Below are 21,394 nucleotides of genomic sequence, written 5' to 3'. Positions count from 1 at the left end.
CGTCCTTGTTCTCTTTGAATGACGAGTGTCACACAAAGGATGCCGTGAACCACTTTAGTGCTTTCTAGGAACGAGAGGGCTTTCGGCTCGCGTCTCTTTACAGCTCACTCTTCTTCCAGTTTGTAACCTTCTCCTACACAAGCAGCTTTTACAGCTCAGGAACTCCACGATGGAAAGCTCCGAAATCATCAAATTACGCTACCAAGAGCTGCTGTTTTACGCCGCCTGTGTTTGTAACTGTTGGTCTGTGTGTCTGTGTGTTTGTGTGTGTCTGGAAGGTAGAGCGTGTCGGAGAGGAGGAGGAGGTGGTGGAGGTGGCATGCGTATTGGCAGCAGCTGGAGGTGGCAACTTTCCCGGGCCATGCGACTAGCACTGCGCTGGTGCCGGCTGTGTCGTCCGTCGACCAGAGGAGGCCGAGGCGGGGGAGGCAAAGGGTGGATAAGCGGCAGGTGTTCGGAGCTGTGGAGCTACAGCAAGCTGCTGCTCAAATCACTGTACTTCAACAGCCTCAATAACTCGGACACCCTGCTGGACTGCGTGTTCGAGCCCGTCTACTGGATCGTGGACAATGTCACTCGTTGGTTTGGAGTGGTGAGTGGGTGGATTTTCCCTCCTCGCTTCTTTTACTCCCTTAACCCTCCACTCACCGTCTCTTCTCTCTCAGGTGTTCGTCTGTCTGGTCATCCTGCTGACCACTTCGGTCGTGGTCATTGTCTACCTGTTCGTGCTGCCCACAATCATCAGCTCCTACCCCGTGTACTGGATCGTGTGGCACATCTGCTGCGGCCACTGGCTTCTGGTCATGGTGGTCTTCCATTACTACAAGGCCACCACCACTTCTCCAGGGCATCCACCCAAGGTATCCAACAGGAAAAATATACTATTATATTATCATTATATCAGTGGTATAAAATGATCTTCAAATGACAATAATATCGTTTATAGCGATTATTTCTGAGACAATATATCGTTCAACAAAAGTAGTTATCGTGACAGGCCTAGCGACAATAAAACGCCCTCTTATCTTTCTGTTTTGTTTATTTTAGGACAAAGTTCACATTCCTTCAGTGGCCATCTGTAAGAAATGTATCACTCCAAAGCCGCCCAGGACGCACCACTGCAGCATCTGCAACACGTAAGATCGTCAAATTATTGTTGAGATGACATATTTTTAAATATTAGCTTAATGCAGCTAGTAGCATTTGTTTTTTGCAAACATTTCCGCACCATTGGACATCTGTTATGTTTATTTCTGCCAATCTTTCAGTGTAGATTGTTAATTGTCGACTCTCACCTTGGGTTACATTACAGGTGCATTTTGAAGATGGACCACCACTGTCGTATCCTTCTAACTATCAATAAAACTTCAAAAGAAATGAATTGAACTTGATTTTAAAGTGATATGAAATTCCCCCAATTCGCACGTGTTTAACTGAACATGCTCCCAGCTTGGCTGAACAACTGCGTGGGCCATTTCAACCATCGCTACTTCTTCTCCTTCTGCCTCTTCATGACGATGGGCTGCGTCTACTGCAGCATCAGCAGCAGGGCCTTGTTTCTGGAGGCCTACAGTGCTGTCGAGGTGAGGCAGGATACATTTCTCTATCACGTAGAGTCTGTCCAGTTTTAGAGAGGAGCGACGATGTTTAGTAGCACCTGCCAGACAGTAGACAGACGTCAGAGCTGGAGCGACGATGGCAAATGCTGAGTGAAACAAGAGACGTGAAAAAGGACCTTCGCTTTCTGCTCTCATGTTAACCTCTGATCCAGGACATCTTATCTCAGTGGTGATTATGCACCAGCTGGTAGACAAACAGGTCTAGGTTTCGAATATCAGTTAAGTTCAAAGTTTAGAAGTTCTCTTCTCTCCTTTTTGGTCCTGAGCCAAAATAACCTCAGAGAACAGTGAGATAAAACCTCTTCAGGTTACTTGTTAAGAACAACAACGCCATATTTCTATATTTACGCTATTTCCTGTCCCCTTCAGAGTTACTATCAGACCCCTCCTCCACCTTACACCTCCACAGAGACAACCGCCCACAAGTGTGTCATCTTTCTCTGGGTGCTGACCAGGTGAGGAACACTCTGTTTTAAAAAATCAAATGAAGGATGATATCATCGTGCAAGACACATCAGGTTGTAATGTGTCTCCATCCCCCACCTCCAAACCCCCATCTCCCTTCTGCAGCTCGGTGGCTGTAGCTCTGGGAGGTTTGACCCTGTGGCACACCATTCTGATCAGCAGAGCAGAGACCAGCGTGGAGCGCCACATCAACCACAAAGAGACCAGAAGGTTAAAGGAAAAGGGAAAGGTATGTACTCTGAAGTGTTGAACATATGAAATAGTTAACTTTGGAACAAAAAGCTTAAATTGCATTGTTAATTCTACATGTCTTAAGTAAAAAACTTAATAGCTTAAATAATAGCTACACAGGAATGGCTGTTAATGCTTCTCCTGTTTTACACGTAGGCGTTCAGAAATCCGTTTCACCACGGTCATATCAACAACTGGAAGTTACTGCTTGGTGTGGAGAAAAGGAGGTGAGTTCAGCTCTGTGCTTTCCTAAATTGTTCATGTAATCATGGTAAAGGGCTTAACTTTCCGAAACACAAAACCACAAATGCAACACAACAACATTTTCACTCTTTGAAGCTGCTGCTTGAAATCTTGGAGAGGTTTCAGTCTCACATGACTGTGTTTGCATCCCATGTATTCCACTTAGATATGGGTTATTATAATTATTATTATTAGGGTTTTTTTTGCAAGCAGGTCTCACAGGCCGAATATGAATGTGCCAACAGAGCCAGTGAAGAACTGCCAGCTGGTAAACGTGGATGTAAACAGTTCATAATTTAAAATATGAAAGATTCATTTTTGTACATGTTGTTTAGACGTCGAGGATAAACACAATGGAATGTGTATATGGGTCAATGACGTATAAGGAATATCTTATATAAATAAAAGATCATCATTTACAAAAATTAATTAAAAAAATGCAAATACTTTGTTTCCAAACACTTTATATTACTGAAAACTTGTAAAAAAAGATGTGAAGCGTGTTAAGTAAATTAATTTATTTCAAGATGAATCATGGTCGCACCACATGACTTTTTTTAAGGCCAGTGCCAATTAATCTTGAAAAAAACCCACTAAAATCACTTAATTTCAAATTTTTAATATGAACTTTCAGGTACACAACATTCTGAATGTTTGAACTACTGCATTAGATATTAAGTTTGAACTACTGCATTAGATATTAAGATATATATATATATATGTATGTCTATATATATATATATGTATGTCTATATATATATATATGTATGTATATATATATATATGTATGTCTATATATATATATATGTATGTCTATATATATATATATATATATGTATGTATATATATATATATATATATATATGTATGTATATATATATATATATATATATATATGTATGTATATATATATGTATGTATATATATATATATATATATATATATATATATATATATATATATATATGTGTATGTATATATATATATATACATATATATATATATGTGTATGTATATATATATATATACATATATATATATATATGTATGTGTATATATATATATGTATGTATATATATATATATATATATATACATATATATATATATGTATGTATATATATATATGTATGTATATATATATATATGTATGTATATATATATATATGTATGTATATATATATATATGTATATATATATATATATATGTATATATATATATATGTATGTATATATATATATATATATATATATGTATATGTATATGTATATGTATATATATCAGATATGCTTGTTTGTATTATTCTAAAATTGAGTTGTTGCACATCCTTATACGTCATTGACCCATATATATGAATAAATGTATGGTCTGTACAAAGTGGTGTAATGTTTCATGCATCAGCACCACAACAAGCAAAGTGAATTTACAAATACATAACATGACATTTTACATTTTCCATGTGAAACATAAGTGAAAAAATGTGTGAAAGAAGTTATAAAATGTCCTTTATTGTTTCCAGCCACAGTTCAGCACCTCTGTTTTCTGTTCCTTAGTCACTGGTTCACCCGGGTCCTCCTGCCCTCCAGTCACCTTCCCAACGGGGACGGCATCATGTGGGACTGCACCTACATCAGAAGAGACCCCATGGCCATCTGACCCTCACCCTATTAACTCTCAACCATATCAAGAACCTTTAACCTGCATTTTCACTACAAGCAACGTGGCTGATGTGTCGCACTGTTGTGACCGGCGAGGGACTACAAGGGTCTCTCGTGGTCCGCCGCTACAATCGCTTGGATGGAAAGGAAAAAGAAGCTTTGTAGTTAAACAGGTCTACAGTTTTTTTGCGGCGTTGTATTTTTACTGTTAGATGTGTGAGCCCACATGGACATAACCACTCGTGATTCATCGAGAAACCTCCTTCATCCTCTTAGGTGTGCTATCATCTCCTAGACTATCGACATTGTGGTGTAATTGCACACCTGTCCATCAGCCGACATCATCCTTAAACTGATTTCTAAAAAGATGCTGCTGGCCGGCGTCTTTTCAAGCCTGCACCTCTTTCTTCTTCTTTTATGCCTTTGTAAAGGCTGGACAAAGAATTTTTGTGCTTTTTTTGGGGGCTGCACATTTTGCACCAATCTTACAGCCTCTTACAACAAGTGTATAAAGCGGAAGGATGTATAGAGGACAAAGCAGTATGGAAGACCATTGCTGACTTTCCAAAGGGTCATTGAGTAGTGACAACACTAGCTGGTCAATAAAGGTGCTATGTGTTGCATTTTTAAATGTCAATAATAGCATACTGTAATCTGGCCCCTTACTGTAAGTGTAATGAACAACATCAAATTAGGAGAAATAGGAAATGATTAATAGCTGCTGAGTTGTTCCAGTGGTATGTTAATGCTGTCGTTTTATTCTAACCATGCTAGTGATGTGGCTCAAGGGCTGGCAGCTTCAGTCTGTTGGGCCGCTACTTTGGTCCAGACTGAAACAACTACTAGATGGACTGTGTATACGTGGACATTTATAGCCCTCAGATGATGTAACCTAATGACTCTCCTTGACTTTTCCCTTTAAAGCCACCATGAAGGTTTTCTCTGAAGCGAGCGACAAATATTCAATAGGATCCCTAGAGGATACATTTCTAATGAGCATGGTGATCCCCTAACATTTGCTCTCAGCACCGCCATGAAATCAATGTCTTTGGTTTTGAGTGAACTTGACTATTTGGTGGATTGCTATGACATTTCCTTCAGATATTCAAGGTCTTTAAAGGATGAATAAATTCAAATAACATTGATAATCCTTTGACTTTTTATCAAGAGCCATCATAAGGTCAAATGATTAATTTTGGTGTGTGACTAAATACCTACAAAACTAATGAGCCTCAGCTGTACTTTGTGTTTGGTGCTAATCGTCAAATATTAGCATGCTAACAGGCAAAACTAAGATGGTGAACTTTGTAAACATTAACTTCTATGATGTTAGCATTTATCTTAAAGCTAAACTACAGTGCCAAAGTACAGCCTCAAAGATCCATTCAAAATTAAGACGACATTTCCCAGAAGCCCAATACTGTCAACAACTGTCTTTCTGGAAACTCAATATCTGTGGCCTCTTCAGCTTCATTTCCTCCAGGGGAACAGGGTTCTTCTATTTTGTGCAGATGACATGTTAAATGTAGATCTGAGGCAGATAGAGGTGACAGTCTTCTCAGGGATGGGTCTCATTTGTTTACATGGTTATAATGTGCACATGACTCACTTATGATAAAAAGCAAAACATAGCACCTTTTAAGAGCCGATACTTGACCCTTGAAAATATGTTTAGTCAGGGGTCAAAAGCCTCTTACCATAACTGTTAATGTGTCTTGAGATAAGGACAAATCCAAGTTGGTTCTTAACCTATTTCCAATATATATGTTTTTAGTCTTCTATAAATATCCTAATGATTTATAGTAATTTTCTTAAATCTGGTTTTAAAGTTTAATACTCTGCATGTTTAATCCTTCAGCGAGTCACAGTGAAGTATTTCTGTGCTGTGGAGACTTTACTGACGTGGTTGGGAACCACTGATCTGAACTGATGATCTGGTGCCAAAGAAGAAGGAAAAACCAACATATTGATCCACAGCACTCATTTTTATCACCTTTACCATTGTTGTGTGCCTTGTTAAGATGTACAGCCTTTAAATTAAAGACAATTTAATAAGGTGACACATGGCACTGTGAAATATAACTCCAGATTTTGTATTCCCTTTTGAGACATTTCACTCAAGTATGATCTCATACCAGTAACTTGATGGATGAGTTGGATCTGTAGTTGCCATAGGAACATGACATACAGCTGTGACATTATTTGTAACCAATGGGAGCTGTGCTCTAGTTTTATTTGTCTTTCTTTTTATTTTTAATAAAATAAGTGTTTGATACTTACTGTTTTTGAAGTGTTTCATTTTAAGATATTTAACGCGTTAGAAAAAAAGACACTAAACACCTTCCATATAATTACAAAGTTTTAATGACATCTTAAGTTAGACATTTTAAATAGTCTATTTCCTTGGCATAAGTTGATGTGAGGTCCAAAGTCAGCCAACCTTAATGAATCTAACTATGATGAAGCGTCAATATTTGTTCAAATATTGAGTGAATACAAGGCAGACGTCTGACACTGTTCACTTAATTTACACATAATGCGTTAATGAACATTAACCTCAACATAGTTATTTAATTATGTAAAATGAAGATTAAAATGTCACCCATGTCTGTGGAGTGCTTGATTCATGTCACCCTGGTAGTATTCCGATCCACCCGGCTGATGTGCCTGAGTGACACAAATCAAATGCATCAGCAGACACTGTTCAGACATTACTGCTCAGTTACACATTCATCCTGATGAGAAGATATTTATATATTTAAAAAAAGGCCATCAGTGCTGCTGCTGCTGCTGGGTTCAGTGCTGTTCAGAGGTTTCATTTGGCTCTTAAGTCCACATCTTTACATGCAGATGAAGTGACGTTTATTACAGCAGGCCACATTCTAAAAAAAATGGTCAAAAAAGTTTGGAAAAGAGGAACTCCAGCCACCACAGTTCAAGAGATCATCCCAAAGTTTGTACTGTTGTTGCTCTCACTTTGTATAGAAGGTAACAACTAATCAACTTTAAGGAGATGATAAAAATCTAGCAAGAAATTTAACATTTTTTGGATTAATTCATTAATTCAATGATAGAAAATCAAATTATTATACCTTGTTATTTATCAAGAAACCCCAAATGCTTTCCATCATGTCATCGTGATCATGAAAGAATTTTAGTATAAAATCTGAAGATGAAATTTGAGGCTCTGGTGAAACTGAACAACCAAAATCTGTATGACACTTTCTCCGATACGTAGCAAGAAAAAAAAAAAACATACTGAACATGAGGCGTGTTACATTTCAACAAACTGGTCGTTTTCATATCTTTAACTTAGACAACGCTCCACAGTCAGTCCAGATGCTCATATTTGTGCGTTCATGAATATACATGTAGTCAACAACAAAAACATTTCAGTAAGTAGAGGGGGGAAAGAAGACAGACGATGGAGGAATTGTGAGTGAGCGGGAAAGAGGGGAAGGGGTGCTGAACAATCCACAGAGAAGAGGGGGAAGCTGCTGTGAGGACTGCAATGCTTTGATACTGGGTAACCTGCTCCTGGTGTGAGTTTCCAATTTGTCTTTGTGACTCTTCTCCCTTTATTCTTTCATGTTGGGGGGGATGTTGGAAAAAAGGAGACTTCGGGTTGTGTTTCAGTTGCCAAAAAAAAAAAATCACCTTCCACCAGGACTTCCTATGAGGAACCTGTGAGTAAAATAAGATAAGAGATGTCAATTTAATGTAGGAAACTATGTTCAAAAGTACACAACCTTCATATTTGGGGCATTTATCTGCCCATTTGCCATCTGGAAAAAGTTTTAAAGACTATTCTTTGCATATTAATAGTTGGTTCATAGTCCATTAATGTGCGCAACTGCTGAAATAAAAGCACGTAATCTGTCAAATGTGATTTCAAAATTATCTAATATTTTTTAATTTCTCTTGTTGGTTTTAAATGGTAGCAGCTGATCCTTACCACTCTCCTCGTGCCTGAACCGCCTCGCTTCTCACCATCCTCTTCTTGTCATCCAGAGGTCGGGCCAAAGCTCGCAAAACCCGCGCCCGAAACGGCAAGATCTGAAACACAGACAGAAAATATATAATATATATATATATATATATATATATATATATATATATATATATATATATATATGATTGCTATTACAGTTGTGGGTTAATATAATAACTAATGGCAGGAATGTTATATGACACAAGCTGCTCGAGGCAGTTTCGCAGTCAATGAAGTGTGGCTGATCTTATTTTTACTTGATTGTAAGTCACAAGGCTCTGAATTTTAAAATTGGAGGGAGTATTTAACACCAAACTTCTCAATCTGAATTTTACCTCGTGTACAGGGAAGCGGGAGAGGGCGTGGATGCACCGCAGTGAAACGATCCTGACATCCTGCAGAAGAGAGAGATAAGAAAACATTGCAAGGAGCTGATATGTTTGCTGATTAAGATAAGTAGCATGCCAGCTGTTAGCAGCAGGAATTAACAACAGCTGGTTATCAGCTGAGTAGAGAGAAAAGACACTCTCAGGTGTGATATGTCACTAACCATGGCTGGACTAGAGGTGAGGGCCAGCAGCCTGCTGACCAAAGCCTCCAGCTGCTGGATGAGTGCTGGTGGCGGGTCTATGAGGACGGGCTCCAGACAGGACAGGGTGGACAGCTGGACGCCCTGGTCAGGACATGACAGCGCCTCCAGCAGCAGTGACAGGAGCTGGACAGGGACAAAAACACACTTCACATTACAGCTGAATACTTTTCCAAAGCCTGCTGGAAGTTTTCAAATGACTGATGATGGTACTATATAAACAGACATATATAAAAGTCGTATCTTCACTCACCGCTGGTAGTTCAGTGACTTGAACTTGCTTGGGCAGTTTATTGACTATGTTGGACAGAGCTTTCAGGTAGTTGGGCTTCTTTTCTGGAGGAGAGGCACACAATTTTTTAACATTTTACAACATGGCACATCGATTGTGGCTTTAACTGGTTGAAATATAGCTTAAATCTACTCCGTGATGCTGTTGCCTGGTTACCTTGAGGAGCTGCGTTGAAGCCCTGAACCAACTTGGCTGAATTCTCGCTGAAGAAGCGCTGGCGGTACATGATGCGTGTGTCGGCGTGGCAACCACGGTTCAAGATGTCAGCGGAGTCGCTCATCAGCAGCGAGAAGCTGTCTGCTGCCATGGGACCCAGATCAGCATCGTCAAGCAGAGAGAAGAGCTTTGAAGAGACACAGTGAGACGAAATTTAAAAACTGGATAATTATGGCAGCTGAGGAACTGTAACTGGAGAGAATAAAACTGTAAATTAATAAAAAGAAAATTCACTGTTTTAAAACATACAATGTTTAATAAAAGGACAGTTGCAATAAATCAGACCTCCAATATCTTTAGTTACCTTGTCAGTCAGTGCTGTGAACAGCGGGTGGTATCTGAGGAGCAGAGCTTTGGCAACCTGGAGACAAACAGAAACTTTACTGCACTTGATGCTTTTGGTGTTTTTTTTTGCTTTTCCAGAACACTATCTACCCCAGCTTTAACCTGATTTACTGATTGAAATTTTTTTGACACTTATTTAGAAAAAAAGCCATAATTAACTAGTAGTCTATAAAAAATGATGCACGACTAAGCAGCCTCAGCAAAAACTCTTACCCAGATCATGAGGGTGAACGCTTGGTAGCGCACAGACGAAGACGTAGAATCCAACTCACTGCATATTCTCTTCATTGTCCTCTGAATCAGACTGTCGAGAGAATCACCTGAATAAGAAAACAAACAAATCACGCCACGGCTTTTAGTTGACAAGATGAAACTCTCTGATTTGAAACCAAAACCTGTGAGTGTGAAACGTTTAATGTCATACACTGACCCTGTGGTCTTTTGTTGACCAGGCCAGCAAAACACTTGGCGGCGGAGGTGTATGACAGTGGGTGGCTGCAGGTGTAGCTCATCTCCTCCAGCTCTGACAGCAGGCGGTCTATCTGCGGCACCTCCACCTAAACCACAGACACGAAACACCCTCAGAATACGGCTTCGGAAACATTCGAGATGATGAAAAGATGAAAAAAGCACAAATAAAGTGTTCAAGTTGAGACTCACGCTGCGAGGCAACGAACACACGCAGCCCATCAGAAGACAAACCATTTGAGACTGGCTCCATGAGTCTCCCTGCTGCTTCTGGGGAAAGAGATAGTGATAATAATACACTTAAATGAAGGCTGGGAAATATACAATACATTTCTTTATACATTACTCAGAGACAAAGCTGAATCAATGTTGAAGAATGTGACACTCATATACACAAACCCATATGCACACAGACACACACACACACACACACCTTGAGCAGCTGAATGTTTGAAGGGAAGGAGTTGTCGGGCAAAAAGGAGACGTCACCATCCAGAAAGAGAGACACGGCCTTTGATGTCGTCTGACCTGCCATCCTGCCGACGTCAAACAATGAAGAGGAAACCACACAAACCTCATGAAACATGCTCTTATGGTAAGAGGGTTTAAAAAAGACAAATAAAAAAAAAAGGTGAGAAAGAGACAGGAACTAGTAAAAATGGTTTAGAAGGAGAAAAAAACTAAAAAGACTAAAACCAGAAACAAATGAGAGCGATTTTGTACTGACGTGGGCTGCAGCCTGGAGCAGGAAGTGCTGATGACACGGACCATGGCAGACAGGACCGCCTCCTCCACCAGAGGACTACGACGACCAGGTGACCCATCACCTACAAAACATGAACCAATGAGATATCAGAGAGACAAATCACCAATCCACAAATAAAACGTACACCTTGCCATGATATTAACATCTAAAAGGTAGAAGTTAGAGCTGTTAATTTGAGCTTTTGACTCCTGCTCACCCTGCAGCGCCGCCTGGAGCGCTAGAGACAGCAAGCGCGGGATGATGACGTCGTGGAAGCATCGTCCCGTCTCCTCTGTGTCCTTGACCTGCTCTGCTATCCTCTGGAGGCTGCAGCACGCCAACACCACCTCCTCCACCGAGAAACTAACGCTACCTGAAACATTACGAGAAATGAGCCATGTTATTTCCTGAATCTGTGCAAATGAGACAATCCTGTTCATTTAATCTGTTTCCATGCACTTCACTGTCTCTGTCTTGTTATTTAACTCTGGTGCAGTGCAGATAGGGAGATATGAAGCAGCTGACACTTGCATTTCAGCACTTGATGAGTAATGTACCCATCCTACATGAACATCAGCTTTTTGTAGTGCATCACCACATTTGCCCAATAAGTGTGAACATGAAAAAATGTTTGTTCCCTTTTTACTCTAAAAAAAAGGAAGTAAAAAAAGAACATCAACCCAAAGCAGTACTTTTCCTTTAACCATGAACACCATCACGTCTCTTTACAGCCTTAGATGCACTGTGAGCGTCACCTATAAAGATGAATAGCTATTTATTTTAAGGGAAAATTCAACATATGACGAACATGTCTATACTTAAATGCAAAAAATCCATCTCTGCCCATCAGTTTACCTGTGTGTGCTGAACTGAGGACCTCCAGGAGGACAGGTGTGCTCTCCTGGACCACACTGGGTTGGGTGGACACCGCAGCTAGCGCGGACAAACAGCGCTGACGCATTGCATGATGGGACTGCTGCTCGGACGCTTCTCTGTCTTGCTCCATGGGTTCTACGCGGAGGAGAAAAGAGAGGAAAGGTTTGTCATGTATGTGCTAAAGAAACAAAACACACAAAATCTAAAAGGGAGCTAATACTTTTATGAACATCGCATGATGCAAATAATATCTATTCAGTTTCAGTCATATTTTTAATGTGTGCTTACCAGAAAACATCTGCTTCTTTAATTCTGGGATCAGTTTAGTGATGAATGCTGTTGGGTGCAGCTGTGCTAAGGCTCCAGCACACTCAACCACAGCAGCACTAGAGGGAGAAATATAACAAAAAACAGAGAGACAAGTTTTATGTTTAAAACAATTAAGTGTGTGTATGTTTGAGAGATAGAGGAATAAAACAGAAGAAGGAGATGGAAAGCTGTCTGGCATGAGTTTTACCTGACGCTGTTATCGTCCTCTTTCAGCAGCAGTCCAGTCAGGTGATCTACAGCCAGCTCGATGTCGGAGTCCAACAGCAAACCTGAACAAAAATATGTCAGTATACGAATTAAATACTGATTAAAAATGACTCTGAAGTGATCAATGTAAGAGTTAGTTGCCTCTCACCTGTTTGCTGTGATAGTGAGGTGAGCGCCGACGTGGCTGTGATCTGCAGATTGGCGTTACTCTCCGACAGAGCTGAGAACACCATGCTGCACAGAGACGGACGGAAAGCTGAAAGCACGCTCTCCTCTGATGTGGAGGGAGCAGAAACACAGACAGAGAGACAAAGACACACAGAAACAGATGACTTTTATTTGCTTTTTAGTCTTAAATCTTTACGGCCATGTACACACTGCAGCTAAACTGTCATTCTGAAGAGAGGATACTCATTTTAAGAGTGCCAAAATGACAAATTATCTCTGTATAAACACATGTCAGTGATGCAATAACATGAAACAGATGAGCAACAGAACTCATGACAGCTGGTAAGATTTCCAGATCTGATCAGGATCCATGTTACAACTGAGCAACAATACTGTAATATTGTTGATAATCTTTTAAGGGGATTATATCATGAGGAAATAATGAAATAAAGACAGTCTGTAGTGATTATAATCTCAAACAAAAGTGTTTACATAGCACAATTCATGTGTACGTGCCTATTATAAAAAGAGCCAATATGAATAAACTATGACATCTTTAAAGTGGAACATGTGGACGCTGTAAGAAGAGGATGTTCATGAACAAACATGAGCAGTCTGGATCTGAATCTGATGTTCTGGATCAGGACTCACCGCTCTCTGAGGACTGGCTGCTTTTTACTGAGAGGATGAATCTCTGCACCACCTCCAGTAACGTCCGTCTGTGTGAACACTGCTCACAAACACATGAAAAAAAGTCATGTTTTTCCCCAATCATATAAAATATAATGGCTTAAACAAGAGAATTACCTTAAAAATGAACAGTCTAAAAGTAGTACATGTAACAACACTACACTCCCCATCATTAAATAGCCATAAAACAAGCTCATATTTAACTTAATAAACATCTGGATGTCAAGTCTTCCTCTACCTCAGCTCTGTTGTTGTACTGCTCGATGAGTGTGGGCATGACAGCGGCTGTAATGATGTGGCTCGCCCTGTTGGAGGCGCTGCAGGCGGCCTGCAGCAGCTTGGCGCTGGGCCACACCAGCTTCAGGTCCGGCTCACACAGGTGATGTTTGCAGTCTGGAACAACGTCACAGGCTCAGTAAACAACAAAAACTCACAATGTCATGCTGATTTATCAAAGCTGCTGCTGAGTTTTATTAGTTGAGAGTCAGGTTGTTTTATGTGCTTGTTTGGCTGTTGAGTTGTGAGTGTTGGAAGTCATTTAAATTGGATGGAATCTAAGCTTTCCCTGCTATAAAAGCCTAACACTTAAAATGTCTCACATGCTGTGTTTCCTACCCTGAAAAGATGTATTTCTGTGAAAATCTGCAGGATTTTTAAAGACGCTTTCATACATCAAGCAAAGTCTCAACAATTTTCTATTTCAATTTAAAAACACTGATACTGCTGCTCAATTTTAAATATCATCCAATCAGTCAAACCCCAGTGTGTATATTACAATCACAATTAAGAAAACACTACCAAGAATGATAGATTTCATACTGAGGTTGTTTAGTCACATGATCTAAACATAGAAATCTATGAAGCTAAAGTGTAAATACGGAATTTAAAAAAATCAGAACAAACAATTCAGATCATGAAGATGTTTGTTTACCAATCAGTGTAACTGCTTGGTCTGTGAGTCTCCAGCTTTAGTTACACTTTGGCAGAAAAGCAACCATGATTTGAGGGTAATAATAAACGCAGCGGACTGTGAAACTGAAGAACTGAGTCACTGCGGTATTAAAAAAAAAAAGATTTCCTGCCCTGCTTCATGAGCACCACTACACTACAACAAAACCACTCATCACAAGTCTTTTTACATAAGTAGCTCAACAGCTTTTATACCTGTCCACACTCACTGTAACTTTGCCTGCATCAGTTTTAATCAACAAGTCTTTTATGTAACTATTTTGTGTTTTATTTCTTCTGCCTTCTTACATGTTTTTATACCCTAATAAAATGTCTATTTCAGATGTTTTTTGAACTAAATGCGCAAACAAGTCGCATTTCACCTTTGAGCACGAGATCCAGGAAGGTGTTGAGGGAGTCGTCAGAGTCGGAGTTGAGAACCGAGCGAGACAGACAGGAAGTGAGCGCGGTGAGAGCAGCGAGGCCTGCAGACTCGATCTTCTCGCTGGATGTTTGAAACACCTGCGATGAGACGAAAAGAGAAGAGGGGAACATTTTCTTTACTCTGCTGTGGATGAATTGTGATGCATTTGATTAGATTTCAGGTGTGATTTCACTCTTAAGTAATCAAGAAAAACTGATAACTATCAGCATCAGGCCAAACTTGTTTTACTTGAGTTTCCAAGTGAGAGAAACTACATATGTTTTTGGTGATTTCCTTTAGTTTGTTTCAATTACATTCTTAATTTTAATGAAAAGTTTCTCAGAACCATAAAGTGCTGCTGCATGAGTTCAAATGGCATTGCTTGCAACTAGGCAGAAAATACTAACTAATGGAATAAACACTGCAGAGTTTCAGTAAACAAACCGCAGTATAAGTTCGGTCGCTTCTGGTTTTAAAGGGTGGAGTAGGTGTAAACAGGAACTTTAGCATCTATATTAGCATATAGAAAAAACGCTTTAAGATGTTTCATTTTCTCCTTGACAAATCTTAGAAACCTTATACATCTATAATCAAAATGCACATGCTCTTTATAGAATGATCACTCCAGTAAATGCTTCACATTCATTTGTCTGAAACAAACCTCTCTGCGCAGCGACGTCCACAGTCCTTCCAGGAACTCTGCCAAGTCTTTATGTTCATATTGTGACACACAAGCAGCCTGAAAAATAGTCAAATGAGGTGAGATAAGCAACGAGGTACGACACGGATTCACTCTCATACGTTATACATAAAACAATTGTCAGCCTGTCGATTGCCAATAAATTTACCCTTGAGATCAACACATAAGGTGATTGTTTTGCTGTTTTAAAAAACTCTTAGCCGCCTCTTTTCCTCAGATACTTCATGGTTTTGGGGGTTTTTTTTGGAAGAGAACCCAACTGAAAATATTAAACTGTATGTCAAATGCTCAAGTAGTCCTGCTCTATGGGCTGCTGTGAGATTTTTTGATTTGAGTCAAGATTTCTCACCAGTGTCTGCAGTGAGTCCTGCTTTGCGCTCTGCACGTCTGAGTCCAGCTTCTCAATGATGAGCGGCAGCAGGAACTGTAACAGTGACGTAAGAAGCAAACACTATTTAAAAAAACAAAACACATTGCGACAAAAAGTGACGTATAAATGTAAACTGATAAAGGGGCTACCTCTGCGAATTTTGGTGTCCCGGTGAGAACGGCTCTCAGCATCAGGATGAGTTGGTCTCTGGTGATGCCGTGGGGGTCGTTGGGAGGCTGGGATGGGTGGATAGTGGGTATTAGAAGAGGGAGGAGGGGTCATTCAAGAAAAGAGAGACATGTGTTAAAGATGTAATGATTAGATTCCAACAAGGAGCTCTGCAGTTAACAAAAGGTCTTATTTCAGGCTATTACACGTTTTAACCAATGCTTGAAGTCCAAAAAACAAGTGACCTAACCTACAAATAAACAATCATCTGTGACGTAAAGTTGAGAAATGTGCGTGTGCAGACTGGACCATCATTGTTTTGTTGTTTTCGAGTTTTGTCTGAGGTCACAGGAAGTCTGTGATGACATTTCTGTCTGCTGTGTTCATCTCTTTCATCACCTCCGTGTCTAAAACAGCTGAGTAAACAGGGACTTACGGGGGTGAAGTCGATGGGGAAATAGCAGGACGTCACTTCGAACAGCTCCTCTGTGAATTTACCTGAGACAGCAGACAGGAAATTAAAAGGGGGATACTAAACAGATTCAGACCTACTCGGTTAATAAAAATGTGAGTGCTTGAACTGTGTGTTGGATATAAGAGAGTTGTTTTTTTTTTTAAAGTCAGAGAGGGACAGATGGTCTCTCACCTAGATCGTAACCTCTGTGGATGATGTTCTTGGCGATTTGGAAGGCTAACAGGAGGTTGCGAGGATCTCTCTCCCCGTCCATTGACTGGACAAACCCAAACACAAAGTCTGCACCAAGGCCCTTCAGCTCTGTGGAAAAGGATGGAGGAATTATACTTACACATTTTTATCTCATCTTCACAATCCAGCAGGTTAAAAATCCCAAAAAGGACTCATTTTATTATATGAAACTGAGAAAAAACAAGTAAATCTTTGTGTTTTTGAAGCTATAACCAGCAAATATATGGTACTTTAATTCATTACTAAAAACATACATCAGTAGCAAATTTACTTTTATTAAACTGACAGATACTACTCAACATTTCAGCTCTATTACTTTTACTTATACTGTTAAATAAAACGGAGACAGAGGGGAGGTGACACTGTGACATGCTGCCGTCTTTCTAAAAACAAACTGCAGCCACACACAAACATGTCACTTTCATCCCTCTGTTTGAACGGTATGCCTATGCAAAATTATTCAAATGCCACACAAAGCAGAAGGTGTGACAGCTCTGTACTTTATTACAGAAATGGAATGAGTTTTACTGCTCATAGACGAGTAATGATTGCAACGATTACTGAGCCAGCTGCTGAGACTACGCACGTCCACACTAATATGTTCTCATTCATATCCATCCGAACAGGTGTTTTAGCAACATTTCAGAAATCATCTCCATCCATAATAACATGCCTGAAAAGACACATCACATGACCATAAACGTACACTAAGCATACGCGTGTTGGTGTAAACAGGAACCAGATTGTTTACTTTTTGGTTGGTTACTTAGTGGCAGAAAATACTACCAAGGAAGAACATTAGTGGTGAAAAGAAAGACTACAGATGTCTTTGTTTGGACTGACGATGAGGGGGAACTCTCACGTGATGAATCAGGGAATGACACGTGACTAATAACATCCAATGAGGAAGCGATGGTGGGTGTCTGCATCACTGTTTTCAAACGTCTATGTTTCTGTTACTTTGCGAGGCAGATTGGCGAGATCGTGACATCACAAGATCACGCAAGAATCCATCTCGTCAGGCTTAGTTAGTTAGGCGCTTTTGTCGGAAAGACCAATCAAGGTCTTACAACATCAGAGAGTGACAGACAGTGATAGACAGATGGTTGATCCAATCATCTGCCATATATTTTTTTGAAAGTGTTTTTCTTTTTCCAAGCAAGTGTGTGTCTTTTTCTTTGTCTTTGTTCCAAGGACAACTTCTCAGATAGTTCTTTGTAACAAACTATCTGGCATGAGGTCACCATTTCCACCCGTCCAGAGTATAACACAATCCCAGAGTTTCCAAACTAAAACGGTTATGTGTTAAGTTATGTGTTTTAAAACAAAAATGCATTACCTAAGATTTATGATTTTAACACTCTCTATAAACATCAAACGAACACACACACACGCACATTGTTAGTGCCTACGTCTACCAGCAACAGCAAATCCCAAACCTGCCCATTATGTGTCTCTTACCGGCCTCTCTGGTGTCCATGAGGTTGATGAGCATGTTGTAGACGCACCCTCTCTCTGTTAGCATCAGTGACTGAGCGGAAAAGACACAGAACCATGTGAGCTCTTTAATAAATGCTTTGCAGAAAACAGTAAAAACAAGAACGGCATCAAGACAAACTGTTAGAAGCGTGGTCAAATATTAGATGTGGGTGTGTGTGTGTCAGAACTCATGAAACAGTAACTGTAGCTACGTTAGCCCAGTCGACGACACACTACTGGATGGACAGATAGATATACTGTTGCTGTAACTTCTGTGCTTCTACTGTCAGCAACCACTGTTCCTCACAAATAAACTCGACATGACTGTATACTGCAATAATTAACTGGACCAAATGGCTCAAACAGTATTCACACAGGGCCTTCCAACAAAAAACAGACTACACTGAATACAGAGTAGATACAGAGGATTTTTATATAAAACCCTGCTTGCTGCAGCTTGAAAATCTTTATTTAAACATTGTGTCAAGTCTCACCTGCACATGAACGTCCTGGAACAAAGACCTCAGCATGGAAACAGCCGAGCCAGGAGGCAAGGCATTACATTTAGTCTGGAAAAATAGGCCAAAGCACAAATGATTACTTCCAAGTTTTTTTATAAACTGACATTTAGACAAATAAGTTTAGCTGTCAATAAAACATTACAGTCAGATTTAAGACCTTATCCTGAAGTGTGTATTTGTTACAAAAATATAAAGTGAAACTACCAAACTTCCACTGAAAGCTAACATAACTTACATTGAATTACTATTGGAAAACTATACAAAAATAAACAAATCGTGGTATAAAATAGTAGTATAAACACAGTGTGTGTGTTGATCACTGCTATCATATCTGGAACTCTTCAAAATGATTCTCAAACCTGGCAGGCAGACACTAAGTTACAGTCAATTCATTTTACAGAGCGTTTGAGATGTTGGAGTCAATGTTTGAGATGAAGCACAGACTTGTCTGACACTCACCAGCGCTCGGAGCCCCTGTAAGACAGGCGGTGTGATGACGTAATGGTCCTTAAGACGGTTTTCATAGAAAGAGATGAGCACTTCCACTGTGGAGCAGAGAGACAGGAATAGACATGCTGCTAAACTACAGAATTATGTTCCGCATGATTAGCACTGCCAGACTCCAAAAAATCTAATTCCAGTGATACATTTGTCATATCTGAAGTGAAGAAAGGTCTTACTTTGTCAATATAATCTGCCGACACGGTGCTGAGATTATGTGCAAGATTTGCTGTAACTGAAAACCATCATCCTTTCTTTGCTTTTCCACCTTATTGGTAGGAAATTTAGTTTTGCACTTAGTTAACATGTCAAAAATGTAAGTAGTAAGTATGAAAAAAACAAGCTATTTGTAAGCCCATAATATCCATAAACAACTAAACAGTAGATAAGAGAGACATAAAAGAGAGTGTAACAAAAAGAAAGAGGGGTGTACCTTCTCTCTCTGTAAGATCTCCATAGCACTCGTGTAAAACCTCTGAGAGCAGCTGGACTCCTCTTGCTCGAGTGTGAGGCTGAGAACTAGTCAGACTCAGCCTACGACGAGAGGAAACATAGAAAGAAATTAAATTTGTGAAGTGTATCTCCACATAAGCTTAACTGATTCATTGTAATGAGTACTAGTCTGCAATATAAGTGTTTGAATTTAAAAACAACTATACCGTAATCATAAAATATGTGACACATCTAATGCCAAAAAAAAAACCTAAAAAACTATCACTTATCACTTGGTGATATTGTCAACATTTAGCACAACTTGCATCTGAAATGTCTACTTAAAAATCTACTTAAACCAATATGAAGCTGCATCAGAGAGTAAAAAAAGACAAAGGCAAATTTATTTTCAAGATAGGCAACTCTGATAAGCCCTCTGTCCTTTAACATAAATATTAATCAGATATTGGTATATATAAATATTTCTCTACCAACATGGTTTAGCAACTTCTTCTAATTGAATTCCCAAATTCATTCATATAATACTACACAGGCTGATCATCTTCACCTTCCTTTTTAAAAAACTGAAACATGGCCAGTACTTCCTCAAATATCATACTCCACATGTTATTGAAGAGCTGGTTATCTTTACTGTTATCTTTAGAAATGTACAAGGAAATGGTCATGATATTGAAATGATCATGTGTAATTATTTTTTGAAGTGTATATGTTTTTTATTCCTTTCCCCGTATTGTTTTTTAAAAAATGTTTTTATTGTATTGTTGTGGTTTTTGTGTGTTTTTCTGCTCTTTTTGTGCGCTGCTTGTTGTCATTTATTTGTTCTTATATTTTCATAAATGATGTTATATATTATATTGTTTTATACAGTCTTATGTGTGTGCAAATAAAGTCAAATGAATGCTGTGGTCATGCTGTTATTGATATTATTGTGGCGTCAGTGAACATGTGGACAGCTTACCCCAGTGCTTCCACCAGCTGCAGTACTGTAAACTGCCCATCTTTGACAGCTGAAAAGAAAACCCAGTTTAGTGAATTGTAACTATGTAGACATAACACACACACACACACACATATATATATACACACACCTGACGTCCAACACAAGGACATAAAGAAGTTATCTGCAGGGTTCAAAGGTACAGAGTTCATTGACAGAATGCCTACAAGTGGACACAAACAGCTAACAAGCAGCATGCGGTTAAAACAGACTGGACTAGCATTAAAACTCACAATACTAGTCGGTGACAGTACCATAAAACGGTCTCCAAGTACAGTTACAGTCACTAAATGAGAAGCCTGGCGGTAAACGTGTATGTTGTTGTGTTTTAAGTGAACTAAAACCACACAGGATGTTGTGGCGCTAAGTTAGCTCGTTAACCATCACGCTGAGCTGTGTTGCGCATCCTCCATTCAGCCGCCTCACCAGCATTTATTTTACAAAACGAGCCATTCCACAAAGGTTTCGAAGAAAACATGAAGATGAGCATTTTATTTTACCTGTTGCTGTATCTTTGGCCTTGCTGTCCTGCAGCCCCGAGACAAATTCCTCCACCAGAGAGAGCAGCAAGGCACTTTCATCAGCCATCATGCCTCTGCGTCTCCTCTATGGCTGCGCATGCGCGAAAAGTTGAGAGGCGAAACGGAATAACGCAAAAGTGTTTTATTTTATATACACGTTTAACAAAATGCACCGTTAACCTATTATGTAGTGTGTTGCTCTTTAAAGTACATGTATGGTGTTTGAAATACATATACTTCCTGTGTTTTTAACACATATTTCGTGTTGAAGTTTAAACGCAAACCGCACGTTTAGTTTGTGGTGATGCCTTCACTTACTGTCCGAATTCACGATGTAAGAGAACAAACAGTGGATAAATGGCATTTTATGATATCCCTGACAACATCCCTTTCCACCGAAGCTTGGCTTTGTACTTTTAACTATTTCAACTAATTTCTCATTATTATAAATATACTCTAAAGACTCCGGGTTA

The 21,394-nt window shown here is 39.5% G+C and overlaps 2 protein-coding genes across 2 annotated transcripts; one reads left to right on the top strand and one right to left on the bottom strand.

The window, feature by feature from the left end:
* The first annotated feature begins 304 nt into the window (after positions 1–304).
* zdhhc16b (zinc finger DHHC-type palmitoyltransferase 16b) lies at positions 305–6,471 on the top strand. The gene is made up of 9 exons (XM_062442852.1): positions 305–592; positions 666–860; positions 1,048–1,136; positions 1,313–1,341; positions 1,450–1,583; positions 1,989–2,074; positions 2,190–2,313; positions 2,472–2,542; positions 4,112–6,471. Exons 1-9 carry the CDS (start codon positions 320–322, stop codon positions 4,212–4,214), a joined length of 1,104 nt encoding a protein of 367 aa, XP_062298836.1. The 5' UTR covers positions 305–319; the 3' UTR covers positions 4,215–6,471.
* A 91-nt stretch (positions 6,472–6,562) lies between these two features.
* On the bottom strand, positions 6,563–20,991 carry mms19 (MMS19 homolog, cytosolic iron-sulfur assembly component). Its single transcript, XM_062442845.1, has 31 exons — positions 20,901–20,991; positions 20,362–20,410; positions 19,384–19,484; positions 18,909–18,994; positions 18,423–18,497; positions 17,911–17,980; positions 16,390–16,518; positions 16,180–16,241; positions 15,725–15,811; positions 15,555–15,629; positions 15,167–15,244; positions 14,465–14,603; positions 13,372–13,526; positions 13,095–13,173; positions 12,424–12,549; positions 12,256–12,337; positions 12,027–12,124; positions 11,718–11,873; positions 11,080–11,235; positions 10,845–10,944; positions 10,551–10,653; positions 10,310–10,387; positions 10,080–10,206; positions 9,863–9,969; positions 9,609–9,665; positions 9,245–9,431; positions 9,050–9,132; positions 8,758–8,922; positions 8,543–8,602; positions 8,172–8,272; positions 6,563–7,900 (listed from the first exon to the last, which is right to left on the bottom strand). Exons 1-31 carry the CDS (start codon positions 20,989–20,991, stop codon positions 7,870–7,872), a joined length of 3,093 nt encoding a protein of 1,030 aa, XP_062298829.1. The 3' UTR covers positions 6,563–7,869.
* Between the last annotated feature and the right edge of the window lie 403 nt (positions 20,992–21,394).

This window comes from Scomber scombrus, chromosome 21 (assembly GCF_963691925.1).
Source record: "Scomber scombrus chromosome 21, fScoSco1.1, whole genome shotgun sequence".
Taxonomy (NCBI): Eukaryota; Metazoa; Chordata; class Actinopteri; order Scombriformes; family Scombridae; genus Scomber; species Scomber scombrus.
Note: the sequence above shows the minus strand (reverse complement) of the source record. Positions and strands in the feature narration are given on the sequence as shown.

What these genes read in the sequence shown, in the direction of transcription:
- zdhhc16b (XM_062442852.1), top strand. Translation starts at nt 320, where the DNA reads ATGCGTATTGGCAGCAGCTGGAGGTGGCAACTTTCCCGGGCCATGCGA. An exon ending in CACTGCAGCATCTGCAACAC is followed by an intron (nt 1,137 to 1,312) that starts GTAAGATCGTCA and finishes GTTACATTACAG; the next exon opens with GTGCATTTTGAAGATGGACC. An exon ending in GAAGATGGACCACCACTGTC is followed by an intron (nt 1,342 to 1,449) that starts GTATCCTTCTAA and finishes ACATGCTCCCAG; the next exon opens with CTTGGCTGAACAACTGCGTG.
- mms19 (XM_062442845.1), bottom strand. Translation starts at nt 20,991, where the DNA reads ATGATGGCTGATGAAAGTGCCTTGCTGCTCTCTCTGGTGGAGGAATTT. An exon ending in CAGCCAGTCCTCAGAGAGCG is followed by an intron (nt 12,550 to 13,094) that starts GTGAGTCCTGAT and finishes CCTCCACATCAG; the next exon opens with AGGAGAGCGTGCTTTCAGCT. An exon ending in TGCTCCAGGCTGCAGCCCAC is followed by an intron (nt 10,654 to 10,844) that starts GTCAGTACAAAA and finishes TGACGTCGGCAG; the next exon opens with GATGGCAGGTCAGACGACAT.